Source organism: Pteropus medius, unplaced genomic scaffold, assembly GCF_902729225.1.
Source record: "Pteropus medius unplaced genomic scaffold, Ma_sr-lr_union100, whole genome shotgun sequence".
Taxonomy (NCBI): Eukaryota; Metazoa; Chordata; class Mammalia; order Chiroptera; family Pteropodidae; genus Pteropus; species Pteropus medius.
In genome coordinates, this window is record NW_024352786.1 from 4,509,030 (window position 1) to 4,526,044 (window position 17,015).

The following is a 17,015-nucleotide window of genomic DNA, read 5'->3' on the forward strand; positions in this document are numbered from 1 at the left end:
GCATAGGCCCATACACGTATTTGGCATAGAACAAGGTTTCTTAACCTGGCACCATCACATTTTGGGTTGGATAATTTGTTTTTGTGGGGTCTCTCCGAGCATTGTAGGTTGTTTAGCAGCATCTCGGTATTCTACCCACTAGATGCCAGTAGCATCCTCTCCCTAGTGTGACAACCAAAATGTCTTCATTTATCCCAAGTATCCCATAGGGGGCAAAAATCCCCCCAGCTGAGAATCACTGGTATAAAGTAAAAAGAATAAATTCTAACTAGTACCTTAGCAGGAATCAAAGACGGTGAAAAGATTTGAGTGATGTTTTTATAGTATTTTAGGGTCTTGAAGAAAGACACACTCAGTTGATGAAAGGTAGTTAATGTAAAGTAGAACTTTCTGTTTGCCGTGACAGGCTATAGGACGGACATTACAGGTCGACAAGCAATTGCAACACACCTAAGGTTAAGAAAGAGCAAGATGAGAAGGTATTCTTAAGTTGAAGTTCCAAAAAATATTGTTTCAGTTTTTATTTCTTTTTGAACTATTTCATACCTAGAAATACCATTTCCAATAAAATAAGTATTTCATTATTTAACTGGAAATTTATCTGGAGTTTATATAGAACCAATATATTTATATTCAACAATATACTTGACTTTTTTGAAGTATACTTGAGAGAATGGGTTTGATAATATAGGCGCAGGTTATTTTAAAGTTATAACTTTTGACAAACATCAGTTGTGTTTATGTATAGTCTTACATTTTTTTTTGACTATTTGAGTGTTGTCAAGTTTAGCAAATTTTTCAGCCCCAAGTGATACATGCTCACGTGCACACATGTACATAACATGTATGAAAGTGTTGTCTAGACAGTGCTTACCACTCTAAGACAGTGATTTTGAATATTTCTGCTACTTTGTTGTAAGTTCTTAGTGTTATTTTTCACCATCAAGCTAGTACATGACATAGATTTTATATGGTGTGCTGCCGATGGGAAAATAATGCACGATGTTGTCTTTTTCTCAGCTGTGTGCCAACCACAGTGCAAACATGGTGAATGTATTGGACCAAACAAGTGCAAGTGTCATCCTGGATATGCTGGGAAAACCTGCAATCAAGGTAGGGAAACAGTGTGACACAAGCAAACAATTACAAGCCCCCTCTATTCCTGCCTGATAGAAAAGTTTTGAGTCCTCATCCCTAACCACTTTTCCATAACTATTGTTCTACATATGTGAGCTGCCATTTACTGAAAGGTAAAAACATAATAATGGTAAATCTTTTAAAATTATTTTATCGGAGGACAATTAAAAGAATTTCATCTTCTTATTCATATTCACTGCTAATAATTAAAATGTATTTTGAAGAACAGAATCGCAGCACCAGTAATGTTAGAAGCCTTACATTCTGCTACTCCTTTTTCATCTGCTAACTAGTGAGGAAGCCTTGGCAACTTGTTAACCTCTGTGGACCCCAGTTAGATGACAACACTTTAACATTCAAAGTCAGGTAGGAAGTTTGACTTAAAATTTTGAGGTCTTTTCAAACTCTGAGCCCTTCAATTTCATGATTAAATTCCCTTCAACTGTTGACCAGTTTGCAGTGTTCTTCCAAGAAATAAAGATTTTGATTAACTCAGCAAGTTATTTTTTTTTAATCGGCATCAGCTTATAAAAGCAAACATTTATTTAGCACTTACGATGCTAAATAGATTAGTCACAAATAATCTATTTGCATCATTACAAAAACATTAGGCTGCACAGTATTATTTATTATAATTAAGTTATAAATAATAATGCATTATTTTTTATTTGAAGAGATGTCAGGGATATTAAGTATCTTGTCCAAGTTTATAAAATTAGTTGGTAAAAGACCTACTATGTCAGCTTAGAGCCATTATCTATATAATTCATGTTCTTTCTGCCAATTTAGTTTTGGATGAAGAAAATATCATTGGAAATGTGATCCTTTGACTTATGCGAACAAATCTGACAAGGCTTGTCTTTTTAATTAATTTCAGCCACACACTTTGTACCATTAGGAGTAAAAAAAAAAATCCAGAAGAAAACCTACAGTTAGATTTCACTAGAAATATGCAAGGATAAAAGAGTCAGTTTTTCACTTGTTTCTTAAAGTAATGTTCTCTGTCATTTTAAATGTCAAATGAAACAATTATGTGGGGTCTGACTGTCTCATAGATACTTACTTGACCTCATCTGATACAGAAATGATATTGTTGAAACATTCTTGTTCTTCGATATCTGATACTCCTTGAGGTGTGTCATGTAAACTTGTGATTTACAGACTTCGTTGTCATAACAATCCAGAACACTGATGTTTTAAAGTATGTCAAATTGTTCACTATCAGATGAAATCTATGCTAGTCAAATGTGACATGTCCAATGGTAGGGCAAGCTGCTATTCTAAAATGTATTCTAGATTATCTGCTACTTGATTTGTAACAAATTTTTTCTAGTGCTTCTTTTCTAATAATATTTTAAACTTGGAATTTATCCAACACACCTGTATTTTTGAAATAAATGAGGTTCTTATTGTCTCACTTTACTCTTTTAAAAACCCATATGATTTTCCTTCTCTAGTCTAAGTTCTCAAGTAGCAGCATGTTCTGTTCTGATTATTGAGTTATCAGTGTTATATCTTAGAGTCCCAGCTTGCTTCTTTTTAAAAAGCGATGAACATAAACCATCAGAAGTTTCATTAATATGTCAGCACCATAAAACTTGTTGTCCTGATGCCAAGAATTTCTACAAGGAAGATTATTGAAAAAAACTACTGTTGAGATAGCAGAAAAATTCATTTAAATTTATTTGTAGGAGCTGCATCAACTTTGTTTCAAAGATGCTAAAGCTTATTATTGGAACAAGGATTCATCTCTAGGTATCTCTTATTTTCAGAAAACCAGTTTACCAAGTACTTTTTTTTTTTTTTAATAATACATACCTGTTTTTCTAAAAAAAACCTGAAATACAGTAAGTTGAAACCTTGCCTCCTAAAACTATATTCCTTAGGGGGAAGAGGATTTCATTAGTAGAAAAATGGGATTTTACACCTGCAAAAATAGAGCTGACACAGAAAATGTAATTTTAAATCCAATCTTGATTATAGTAAACCTATATGTTTTAATCGTTGCTCTTGTTACCTTTTTTACCAAAAAGGCAATTTGGTAAGTTCCTGATGGAAAGGTTTACATTCTTTGCGAGCAGGAACCCTCTGTGGTGCCTCTCTGATTTCTGGATTCCTAAAAACTATTATTAAAATGACTTGCACATGACTAGTACACATTGACTATTTATTAAGTGAATGACTGTTTCCTATAATGGTTCTCGGTCCTGAACGCCGTAGGAGTTGTCTCGTACCTTAGTCTCTGAATCCATGGACTGCGAGCCCTGTAAGGGTGAGTGAGCTGGGTAAGTGGAAGAGCTGTCCAGAGACCCCCAGGAACGATGTTAGAGCAAATTGCCTGTATCTGCTATGTAACAAATTAACATACACCATTTTGCCCAGACCATACATTTTAATAAAGTAGAAAACATGACTCAGAGATAAGCGAAATCAAACAGGTCCCTTTTTTCTTGAGGAGAGAAATGTCAAGAAGAGGTACCTTGAAATAATTTCACAGAGCTGACAATTAGCTTTTGATTAAAAGTAGATTTGGGTATAAAGTAAATCTCTGCTAAAATTTTTGTTGCGAAATGTGTACTTTAAGAAATCACCTCTTGGAAACTTGCTTGGCTGAGTGAACAGCTTGAGTAAATGACAAGCACTTAAGAGTGCTTAGGGAGCAGCCAGAATAGCAGGGCAAGCCTACTTGGGAGCTGGCTTAATTTAACAGCCTGTCGCAAAATTAGTATAATCTGCCCTTGGTGGCTTGCTCTTCCCCATGAGTCAATTTTCTGGATTTGCTGTAGCTGGATCACACATAAAACCATAGGCTTGGACTGATCATTAGCATATTCTATGAGGTACATGGTACCTTTTATAGTAGATGAAATTCTAACCCATACTCTGGCAAGATTTGCTTTTTTCCACTTTACTTTCTCTGGTAGTTTTATTCATGCATATTTTTCCCTTCCTTGAGTCTTTGTACCCATACAAATCCTCTTTCCCCTCAGCCAAAAAAGGATACTATTATAGATAAAAATCTTTTTATAACTTTCCATTAGGGAATGATTCTTAGCATGTAGTACATCACTGAATATTTTCAGGAATGGAAAATGTTCTTTTGAATTCACAGTGTGCTTTATAATAATTTCAGAAGAAACAAATTATGAATAACAATTACTAATGTTTGACATGGTTTATGTACCATATGTTGAATTTCTTATCCCAAGAAAAAAATCAGTGTCTTGTACCAGATAACCAGACAGTAACTTTTGGTGATTTAGTTAAATCTGAGAAGCTGATTGCTTTTCTTAGCACAACAGTTTAAATGTTTTAACCCTATTATTAAAGTAGTTTCTTGTAGCGTTACTTTTTGAAAGATGTGTGATTTCAACTCCAGAAACCAATGTTCATTTAATTTGGAAGTTTAACTATTAATAATATGCGAGTCTTGAAACAGGATGTGATTACCTTTTTGGCTCTCCATTTTTGAGTCTCGCCCCATCTTATATTTTGATAAGCTAATAAAGGGAACAGTTACCATTTTTTGCAGAAAGCTTCTTATATATATTCTAATTAAATGTGACCTAAATGTAACTTTAAGTTCTTACATTTGAATGGAAACATTGATTGTGTTATTTATTTAAATACAGTCTTTTATATAAATCATAAGTTCTCGTGTAATTTTGAGGGAGTATTTTAAACTATTGTACAACATAATAATAAGGAAAAGGTCTTAAGTTGGTCATTTAAGGCCTCAGTGTCCTTAAACAGAGCAAGTTGGTTATACCTAATATTTGTATAATCTGTTTTTCTTTTTTTAGTTTTCTCTCTTTGTTGATGACTAAAATCATGCTTTAAAAAAAATGACCATTTCTCTTTTTTTTAATCGTTATGAGAATGATGGTTTGTTAACTTATAATTGTGTGTTTGGGGGACGAAAGATAGCAGTGATAAATTTTAAGGAAAATAGAAACTTAAAAAAGAGAGAAACTGGAAGATATAGAAACTATTTTTTATAAAGTATCTAAAGGATTCTTTTTGAACTCCATCAACTTTATATAACTGTTTAATACATACTTATAAAGATTTTTAAGGCTAAAAATGACATCAATTCAAAGTTGACTCTTATTACCTTCTTCCTGGTGTGAAGACGAACACTTCTACCCAACCCTTCCTGACCAAGGCAGTGAACAGCCTCTTTTCCAACCCCTGGATCATCAAGCCACAAGTTTACCTTCAAGGGGTGAGCGTGCATTATCTCAGGAGGTCTGCTCCTCCCACCTGCACGGCTTCCTGCAGTTATGTCACTTCTTGCAATTGTTCAGCCCCAGGAGTGCCCAGCCTCAGCATCCTGAGCCTGTGAAGCAAGCAGCAGGAATTGTCACCTGGTGCTGATTCTCTGTGCTCTAATAAAGCTTGGAGCCTCCACTGTCCTTTCACTACATCAAGTGTCATTGCTTTTCTTCTTCTTCTATGGATTTCAAAATGTTTTCTAAAAATCGGATAACGAAATAAATTTGGTTTTCATATGTAGGTGAAGTCAGGAATTCCAAAGCAACTGAAATCAGGATTTTGATGGCTTTTGCTAAGTAGATTTTAAAATTAATCATGTCTTCTTCACCTCTGTATTTGGGGTGTAGAGTTTTGGGTTATGTGGAAATGAAATAATATATTAGCTTCCTTCTTTTTGTGTACATTTTGTAACATTAGAAGGGCTAAGTTCTGGTTCCATTACAGCCCTTAAGTACCTGACTGATTGCGAGCAAGTCATTTAATGTGTCTGGGTTTAGAAAAATAATTAGTAATAGGAGGAGTGTAATTCCTGCCCTATTTGCCTGCAGGAAAAATAACAATGTTTTCATTCTGTTGGAAAGTTTTGTAGAAAACATAGGTGGAAGCATGATTTTACAGTTTTTCTAAAAGACTTTATCCTCACCCCCTCATAGATTTAGGAACTTAGAATGTCTGAATTTAAATTGTTTAAATTATTAATTACTGTGTCTCTACTAATAGGGAACTGGATGCATTTTTATATCTCCTGCGCCAAGAAGTAGGGCAATGGGATTAATTTAAGATAATCGATGTTGTTGCTGTCTTTAAAAAATAAAAGTTATGGCAGTTGACATTGTCATCTGTCTGCCTATGACCTCCACTTTAGTCAGATAAAATGTAAAAGCTTAGACTCCTGAGACATTGTCCAGTCTAAGCCTCCATGGGAAAAATAAGTCCATTAAAAAATAAGTCCATTAAATGAATGAAAGATTATTTTCCTTTAAAAAATTTATTGGGTTGTCTTATTCAGTGATTCTTTTCCAGATTTTCAAGCTACTTTTCAGTGTCTGCATGCTGATAAAATTTCTAATTCTTTTTTTTTTTTTCCCTGAAGTGTAATTATAATGCTATGCAGCTTGCATTTATGTTCTGGATCAGCTCTCTTCCCCTCCTCCTCCCCATACCCAAGCTCCTGAATCCACAATCCTGCTTAAGTATACTCTGGCCTTATAGATGCTCTTTAAGAACTATACACTTAATAATTAAAGCATTTCAATGTAAGAGGTTAAATTGTAAAGTTCTGTTCTTTGATAACATAGCTACATGATAGAATTCATTAATTTTTTATTATAGATTTTCTTTATAATTTATATTATATTATAAACTTTAGAGAAAGAGCTAAACTAAATTTTAAAAAACACACTAAAACTTTCTTTCCTAGGTTCTTTTACCAACTTTTAAGATTGAGTTGACAATGTGTGATCAAGGAAAATTTTCATGTTCTTTATATTGTTCCATTTTATTATTATATGAGCATTTACTATAAATGGGAAGTCTTTTTAATTTTGGACTTAATTTGATAGTAATACTAGTGTTACTAGTTCTATAATCCAAGAGATTTTGGAAATAGCCTGTATTTACTCAATTTTATAAGGTATTAGGTCAATAAGAAAATAAAGTAAAATAACTATAGAATAGAAACCCTGAAGAAGATTGAGGGAAAAAGTTCATCCCCAGGATACCAGATGCTTTTAATCTTCTGAAGCTCCCTGCTTTAGCAAAAGTCTCATATTTCATAACTACCGATAATTATGGGTTATTGTGGAATCTTATTTCATAATTACTGCAGTGGGTTTTGTAAGGGTCATTGTGAAGTTTTTAGGAGACAATGCTAATGGCAGGTGGGGCAATGGTGGCAGTCATTGAGGACATCAACACCAGCCAACTGTCAGGGAGAATCAGCCACTCAGTCAGCAGCTGGTAGAGTACAGCTTTCTCCAATCGCTTCCAACGTATTTGGATATTTATATGTCAATTTAATAACAGTAAAATAATCAAGAAATGTCTCTACAATTTACCTATTGAATGTCGCAGTTTATTTCCTTTTCCATATTGTTTCATAGAGAGATTCCCAGGTTCTTTTGTAATTATGACATCTTACTGATTTTTCATTTCCTTTCAGTTTCATGATTCTTTACTCCAAAGTACTTTTTGGGCAGAGAAGGATAAATTTGGATTGAAGACCACCAGCAGCCCCAGTCTCGTGGAGACTCTCAGAGCTGTCCTAAGGAGCCCTTTATTGGCCAAGAATGCAGCTGCCTCAGCTGGGCCTCAGCTTTAGTTCATAGACACAGTGTCGGAGAAGTCTCCATCAGCATAAATACTGCTTGTACATGAGTTTTCTGGAGCTATGAACATTTAATCAGTTCCCATCAGGAAACCCACAAAAGTTTGTGGCTCTTTAAAAATAGACCTCAGAGTTCCTAATTGATACATTTTATACCCATTAATAATCTTCCCTTGAGATAACAAAATTCAGTCTTACTCTACTCTTTTGTTGGATTGTACTATTTTATTTTTACTTCATACAGAAAAATATTTAAAACACAAAGCCTTTCTTTAACAATGTTTTTAGATTAAATACTGTTTATTATAATATCATTCAGGGGTTTATCAAAGCCAGGTGTGAATTTGCAGGAATGTATTAGGAATAATAATCAGCTATTCCTAGAAATTGAAAAGATTCTCTAATTTTTAATAAATATTAAAATATGAGATAGAAGAATATGAGAAGTGGAGTTAATTTAGCAGGAGAAATAATTTTTATTGATAATATAATCTGCAAAGCATCTTGAGGAAAATTGTTTTTGAAATATCATAAAATGCAACTCAGTTTTGAATATCCTTGACTGTGCGAGAGACAAACTATAAAATTGAAGAAAGTGTAGGAGATGACAAAGGTTTGTTATTTGATCTCCCCAGGCTTTGCCCAGCTGGGGATCTGTTTACGGTTGTGTTAAGGTTAGAGAAAAGACCAAGTTGGAAAGTCAGTAAAATGTTTTTAAAATTTTAGATGCAGTAATTATTTGATGGTTTTAAAAACAATGTAACGTGGTGATTTAATTGAGTGAAATATATAGAGTTCTAATAAATGAGCAGGTCAAATTTAAATTTGATTAGATTCGAAAACAGCTTGCAACTAGATTTATCCATATTTCTGATTTGATGACATAGATTAATAGATAATTAAGTTATGCTAATCAGTGCTTATGCTGGCAGTTCCAGACAAAATAAATATGTGGTCATATTTCTTTTTAATGATAGCTACATTTTGGGCATTGCTATTTTAGTATATATATGTCATGAGTTTTATCTTCACTTGAGGCAGTTTTCAAATGGGTTGGAAAATGCTCATGTGCAATTTATAAATTCATTTCATATTAACATTTAGACCAATAACCCTAAAATACATAATGATAGTCCATTATCTATTATCCATTAGTATTTCCGTATGTCCTTCACTGCCAAATGAATGAAAATATCTTGGAGAGTAATTTTTTTTCAAGTTTATTTTGTGACTTGAATGCATTACCAAAGTAGGAAACTGAAGTTTCTTCTTTAACCTGAGATCAATATAGAATCTTTAAGACTGGACAAGAAAAACTACAGTAGTGATCACTATAATTCATTTAGCTCTTATCTTCTGAAAATGTAGCTTTCTTTTGGGAGAGTCAAAGCAGTATAATGTTTTAAAATCCATATACTCCCTGTAAACAAAATAGGCTCACATAATATCCTCTTTAAACAGAGACAGGAAGAAATTAAAAGAGGAGGAGCACATAGTCAGGAGTAAATCTCATAGAATCCAGATATTTTGAGAATGTTGGAGTCAGGTAGATGGTAGAGCACCATGAGGAGTCAGTATACTGCTCTTTCTAGGGGTGACGAGGTAGGCACAGTGTATTCTAACTGTCCTTTGTGGACAGAGATCACATGTATTGTATAACTTAAGCTGCAGAAATTCACATGGCCTCCTCGGTTTTTTAAGGCTTTCAGTCACCTTTGATAGAAAACTCTTGGTCGCCCCTACTTTAACCAGCATTAAAATTAAGACAGTGTGAACAGGCTCCATCTCTTATGTAAATGACTGGAATACTATAGCTTGACCTACTTTTCTCCTTCCTTTTTCAATATAGAGAAGTATTTTAAATGGTTTACACTTATGCCGAGGTCTTGCTTCAACTTCCACTCTTTTCAGATCTAAATGAGTGTGGCCTGAAGCCGCGGCCGTGTAAGCACAGGTGCATGAACACTTACGGCAGCTACAAGTGCTACTGTCTCAATGGATACATGCTCATGCCGGATGGGTCCTGCTCAAGTATGTCAAGAATCTTAACTCTTATAAGTGCTTTGGGCTTGATTTCTTTAATTCTGTGCTCTGGCAGTGTGAGAATGAAAGTGGCCTCCCAGGTCCTCCTCCTGAACGGGATGTGAGCGTGTGTTTATATACGTGCCTAAGGAACTGGAAATCAAAATAAAAGTTGCCCCGTTAGATGGCTAGCATCCTTTTACCATGGATGTCAACGTTAAATTGGTTTGGAAATAGTAGTTAGAAAAAGTAACATAACTAAGTGTATTTTCTTATATGTTTTTTCTTCTATCTGGGCATAGAGCTGTTCCAGCTAGAAAAAGAACATTAGTGATTATTTGAAGACTTTTGTGCTCTTCATAAAGATGGATTCTAAACTGTTGGCTGGTAAAGCATCCATCAAACTTGTTGATTGATTATAAACCATTCATAAATATCTTCTCACTTCATTTTTACATGTCTTTATAATTGTCTAAGGACTAAGTTATGTCCCTTTTTTTAAAAAAAGAAAAGACTACTTGAAATAAAAATAAATGATTATAGTAACAAAAAGTAGATTTTATGTGAGTCTTGTAAGAAAGAAATGTATGGTGTTTCCTACTATCATCGAATGTGTTTATAAGATGGATAATACTGTAAAATTCCTTGCAGATCGAACATAATGAATTGAGGTTGTATTTATAGCTATCCAACAATTGATGACTTGATTTTTATTTTTGCTGAATTATCAGTTAAATTAGCTAATTATCAGTTATCTCTATCTAATAGGGTTGTATTTTATAAAAAAAAAAAGTCTAGCTAATTTTATTTAGCATCGCATATTTAGCATGGAACTTTTTGGAATGAGGTGGATTCATGTTTAATGGCATGTGGCAGTGATGCTAGACTCCTCTAGCATTGTGCAGCATGGTGGTTAATTTGTTGTCCCTAGGGAGGTTGAGACAGTTTGTGGCTGTTTGTCTTAGGACCACCACTTAGCATGAGTAATCTGAAAAAATACCTCAATTCTCCACTTTCCTTGGTCACTGGGAAAATATCCAGATAATCTATGTAAGGTAAAGTTTTACATTTGTCCTTTAATTCCTCAAATGCATTGGGGATCTTCCCCCAGATGATAAGGGAGCTGGTTCACATTTTAATCTTCTTAATCCCTGGAGGAGGAAAATCTTTCTGTCTCTCCCTTATTTTTGACTTTCTTTAGACTGTTGAATAATTGAAGCTCTTTTGTCTTCATCGTTGGTTCAGTGTCACTGATTTCAAGACAAGTAAAAGAACATAGGTATTTCGGTTATAGAATTTGTTCCTTGTGTCAGCCAGTCACACTCATTTCAGGTGCCCTGACTTGCTCCATGGCAAACTGTCAGTATGGCTGTGATGTTGTCAAAGGACAAATACGGTGCCAGTGCCCCTCTCCTGGACTGCAGCTGGCTCCCGACGGGAGGACCTGTGTGGGTGAGTTGTAAAATCAAGCATCTCTGTCAGCAGCCTCTCTAGGAAAAGGAAGAAAGTGAAAAGTGATGAGAGTAAGAAAAAAAGGCAGTTACTTACATGAGCTAATTAGCTATCCTTTAGAGCAGCGGTCTTCAACCTTTTTGGCACCAGGGACCAGTGCTCCTATGAGAATCTAATGCCTCATGATCTGAGGTGGAGCTGAGGCGATGATGCTAGTGCTGGGAAGCGGCCGCAAATACAGACAAAGCTTCACTGGCTCCTTCGCATGCCACTCACCCCTGCAGAAGATATTAGATGTCTCAGAAAAGGATCTCACTCTGTGAATGGACCATGAAAATCTTGTTTTCCTAAAAATGATGGATAGCAGGAAGCTTCAGGCAGAAGGAACCACATGTGCATCGAAGTTTAAAGGAGCATAGTGTTCAGGGAAACAAGAGCTTAGTATTTCTGGAACATAAGAGGCCATGAGTGATGATGCTGACAGGTAGATAGGGCTAGCTTGTATGTATTACACTAAAGAGTTAGATTTTTTTCCTCATTAATTAGGAAGGCAGTATAGGACTGTGGTTAAGAGTCCGGGCTTTGGTTTCAAACCTGGCTCTGCCATACACTTGATATATAGCCTTAAGCAAGAGACGTCCTTTCTTTGAGCTTGAGTCTCCTCATCTTCAAAATAGGAGTAATGGCACATAGAACCATTGTGAGGATCAAATGGACTCATGTATGGAAAGAGCTTAGCGTGGTACTTCCTCGTTAATTAGGAAGGCAGTATAGGACTGTGAGGTCCTTTAGCAGGTAGTAAGCACTCAATGAAAGGAGGTATTTGGTGATTCAAGAGACATTGATTAATTTCTATATCCTAGGCACTGTGCTAAGTGCTGAGATATACAGTAATAGACCAAGATGTCAAGATTTTGATTCTCTCAAAACTGATATTCTAATGAGGGTGACAGAAAAACAAATATCCGATAAAATTACAAATACTAAGAGAGAAAAACATACACGGTCTATTTTAGAAAATAGTCAGGGAAAGCCTTAAAGTAAGACTTGGACCACCGGCCACACAAAGAATCAGCCAAGCAGGTGGAAGCGTTGCAGGCAGCGCAATGCAATGAAAGGGAGGGCGGCCTGCTCGAAATCTTAAAAGAGAAAAGGCCAGTGTGGCAAGTACAGAGTGGGAATATGAGGGGTGGTGGCTTGAGACCCAACAAGTGAGGTAGGTAGGGACTATTTTTTGCAGGGCCTTCGAGGACATGGTAAAGAATGAGGATTTAATTTAAGAAGCAAGTAGAAAAAGTAGAAGAGTTTTAAGTGTGGTACTAATCCAATTTTATGTTGTAATAAAATCATTTTGATGGCTGACTGGGAATGCTTCGGAGGGGGTAAGAGTGGTCTGGATAAGATGGGTTTGGAGACTTTTAACAGTCTAGCCTGGGAGATGGCAGCTTAGACTAGGGTAATGTCAGTGCATGAAGAGAAGAGATGAATTCAAATAATCTTTCAGAGGCAGAATTAACTGTGCCTGATGATTTAGGGTTAAGGGATAAAGGGTTGTCAGGATGACTCATGTTTTAGTTCAAGCAACTAGGTGGATGCAGGTGCTGGGATGTGCTGGGATATGGTGCAGGAGGAGGACAGCCTGGGTTAGGAAGATGAATTGAAATTTGGAGATGTGGAATTTATGTTGCCTGTGGGGGCAATCAGCTGGATAATGTTTATGATGAATTGCTGTGTGCCAGGCAACTGTTTGCAGTTATTTATTTAAAAGTTCACTCCATCTGATCGTGTTATTACTTTTCCTAAAATGCAGTTGACTTGTGTTTCTAGATATTGATGAATGTGCTACTGGAAGAGCTTCCTGCCCTAGGTTTAGGCAGTGTGTCAACACTTTTGGAAGTTACATTTGCAAGTGTCATAAAGGCTTCGACCTCATGTATATTGGAGGCAAATACCAATGTCACGGTAATGAATCTCCGGTCCTTGCTTTGTGTTGTTCCTTCCTATGGTGTGGAAAGGTCTCTTAATTGTGCTGATGATGGGGATGCCAGGGGCAGGGGAGGGTACTGGCATTAAACAAACAGAAGTCCAGTTCAACCACTAATAGTTCTGGATGCACATGTACTTTACGTCCTTTGTTTATCTGCCAATTTTGCATGGACCTTCACACTACAAAAAAAATTTTTTTTGAAAGTGTATGTATATTTTTATGTCATCATATTTATCTCCCAAATGAACCTCTTTTTTTTTCTACTTCCTGGTGCAGATATAGATGAATGCTCCCTTGGTCAGTATCAGTGCAACAGCTTTGCTCGCTGTTTCAACGTGCACGGGTCCTACAAGTGTAAATGTAAAGAAGGCTACCGGGGTGATGGACTGAGTTGCGTGTGTGAGTAATGCTAGTCTCCAGTTATGAATTCCAGCAGGAAATACAGTATTGCACAAAGGCCATTACTAGGGAAGATAAGGAACAAGATTAATTTATCAAAGGAGTACAGCTGCTAATATTACTCTGTGCTTTCCACAAACGAAATCATTCGTTCTGGTATTTTTAAAAATTAAAGACTCAGTAATATATTCTACGCTGGAAAGCATTCGATTCTTTGACTAAAATCTCTCAGTAGCTTCCCTTTAGCTGGCAAGAAATGTTAGAGCCCTCCAGAGAAATTGATTTTCTTAAAATCAGAAATAAATGTTTGCGTGTCATTGGCATTAGATTATGATGGTAGAGTAATATGAATATATTCTACATTTTTCGTTCCTCTGTTTTATGCCTCCTAATTCTACTACTTAAAAAATCATTTCCATATTTATCTATTTTCTCCACGTATAAAACAGTTTAGGACTGCTTTGCTTTTTAAATTTTTATAAGCTCTGTTTGGAGTATGACTATATTAGTAGATAAACATGAAAAAATACCCTCCAAGATAAACATTTCACAAACCAAAGGCCATAATTTAGCATATATTTCATGTAACAATAGATAATTTTTAAAATTTCTGGAGTAAAATATTTACTGAAAATCATAGTGTATAACATTATGGGGATTAAAGAATTTTTGAAGAGTCATGTGGTCATACTCCCCGCAGGAGTATATTGTACCAGGCAGATTAAATATTAATTTATTTTGGTGAAAGTAATCAACGTAAAAGATTCTACAGATGATCTTGGTGACCTCTGAAAATTTCTTTTTAAAAAGTAATTGTGTAAATTAATAAGGGGGAAGGAAAACCAACTATAAAACAATATATAGAACATTTAATGACAATGTTTTTGCATGAGTCAAATTTATATAAAGTGTAGAAAAGTATTATTCTTTAGACAATTCCACAGATGATTTTGTAATATATATGTACTGTAGAGACACTTAACATAGACTGTGTATATACATTTCTTTTTTAAAACATTTAGACTGTTTTTCCATTTAAAAAATCTCATAGCTGTCTGTTTCCACTTTACAAATACTTAAAATATTTGTGTGTTTCAAACAATACGTAGTCATTACAGAAACACCAATATAAATTTTATATCCATCCACAGGATGAATACATATCATATATAAATGCAAGTATTTGTTATTTGGAAAACAGCATGACTGACAGTAGAGGAATATTCTAAATGTGAAAAGTAAGCCTTGTTGACACATATTTTGATGTGTTCGTTTTACAATTCGATGTTTTACTTTTTAGAGTGAGATAATGAAGCACTAATTTAAATTTTTTGACTCTTTTAGATATTCCGAAAGTCATGATTGAACCTTCAGGTCCAATTCATGTACCAAAGGGAAATGGTACCATTTTAAAGGGTGATGGAGGATACAGTAATTGGATTCCTGATGTCGGAAGTACTAGCTGGCCTCTGAAGACACCATATATTCCTCCTGTCATTACCAACAGGCCCACTTCTAAGCCCACAACAAGACCTACACCAAAGCCAACAACATGGCCTACTTCCACCTCCACCCCTACCCCACCTGACACAGAACCTGTAGAACACCTCCATCACCACCAACGCCAGAAAGACCAACCACCAGACTGACGACTATGGCACCAGCTGCTACCACATCTCCCAGAGAGATTACAGTTGACAACAGGATACAGACAGATCCTCAGAAACCTAGAGGCGATGTGTTCAGTAAGTCACAATAAATGTCAGCACATTTTTTTTTCATTTTTATTGAGATATAATTGACATACAACACTGTGTAAGTTTAAGGGGTACAGCATAATGGTTTGACTTACATATATTGTGAAATGATTAACACAATAAGTGTAGTTAATATCCATCATCTCATATGGATATAAAAAAAGAAAAAATTTTCCCTGCAATGAGGTCTTAGGATTTATTCTGAACAGCTTGCGTGTATACACCATGCAACATTGCTAACTATAGTCTCCGTGCTGTACTTCACACCCCTAGGACTTATTTATCTTATAACTGGAAGTTTGTACCTTTTGATCGCTGCCATCCAATTCCTCCATCCCCTAACCCCCACCTCTGGTAATCTGATCTCTTTTTGAGTTATTTTTTTCTCTTTTAGATTTTACATATATGTGAGATCATACAGTATTTGTCTTTCTCTGTCTTATTTCACTTAACATAATGCCCTCAAGCTTTATCCATGTTGTTGCAAATGGCAGAATTTCCTTTATATGGCTGAATAAGATTCCATTGTATATATGTGCTGCGTTTTCTTTATGCATTCATCCATTAGTGGACACTTAGGCTGTTTCCATGTCTTGGCTACTGTACTGCGCATATACTGCTATGAATGTGGATGTGCTGATATCTTTTCAACATAGTGTTTTCATTTCCTTTGTATATATTTCCAGAAGTGTGATTCTTGGATCATATAGTAGTTCTTTTAAAAATTTTTTGAGGAACTTCCATACTGTTTTTTATAGTGGCTGTACCAACTTACAATCCTACCAACAGTGCATGAGGGTTCTCTTTTCTCCACATCTGGTATGTCTTTTTTTGCTGCTAGATGTGAGGTGATATCGCATTGTGGTTTTGATTTGAATTGCCCTAATAATTAGTGATGGCGAGCATCTTTTCACGTACCCGTTGGCCATCTGTATGTCTTCTTTGGACAAATGACTATTCAGGTCTTTGGTTGGATTATTTTTTTGCTATTGAGTTGTATGAATTCCCTGTACATTTGAGATATCAACCCCATGTCAAATATATAGTTTGTAAATATTTTTCCCATTTTGTAAGTTGTCTTCTCATTTTGTCGATTGTTTCTTTTGTTGTGCAGAAGCTTTTTGTTTGGTGTAGTCCACTTGTTTATTTTTTATTTTGTGCTTGTGCTTTAGGGGTCATCTCCAAAAAATTGCCAAGACCCATGTCAAGGAGCTTTTTACCCTATATTTTTTCCTGTGAGTTTTATGGTTTCAGGTCTTATGTCCAAGAGTTTAATTCATTTCAGGATAGTTTCTGTGAGTTGTGTTAAGATAGGGGTCTGGCTGCGTTCTTTAGTAGGAGTATCCAGTTTTCCAATCTACTCCATTGAATATTCTTGGCTCCCTTGTCAAGTATTTGTTGAGCATATATGCTTGGGTTTACTTCTGGACTCTCAATTGGGCTATATGTCTGTTTTTATGCCAATACCATACTGTTTTGATTTCTATAGTTTATAGTATAGCTTGAAATCGGGGAGTGTGATGCTTACCGCTTTGTTCTTTTTCAAGATTGCTTTGGCTCTTCAGGGTCTTTTGTGTTAGCACATTTTTAATAAGATCTTTATTATGACATTTTAGCCACAGGTCATGCATTGAATAAGAATCAAACTTATAAAAAGAAT

The 17,015-nt window shown here is 35.4% G+C and overlaps 1 protein-coding gene across 1 annotated transcript in view; it reads left to right on the top strand.

The window, feature by feature from the left end:
- The window catches only part of NPNT (nephronectin), a 79,081-nt gene that overhangs the window by 30,897 nt on the left and 31,169 nt on the right, over positions 1 to 17,015 (top strand). Inside the window, 7 exon segments of the mRNA XM_039848853.1 lie at positions 1,021 to 1,113; positions 9,650 to 9,769; positions 11,093 to 11,212; positions 13,040 to 13,174; positions 13,476 to 13,598; positions 14,943 to 15,194; positions 15,197 to 15,343. Of these exon segments, the coding sequence (XP_039704787.1) occupies positions 1,021 to 1,113; positions 9,650 to 9,769; positions 11,093 to 11,212; positions 13,040 to 13,174; positions 13,476 to 13,598; positions 14,943 to 15,194; positions 15,197 to 15,343 (990 nt within the window).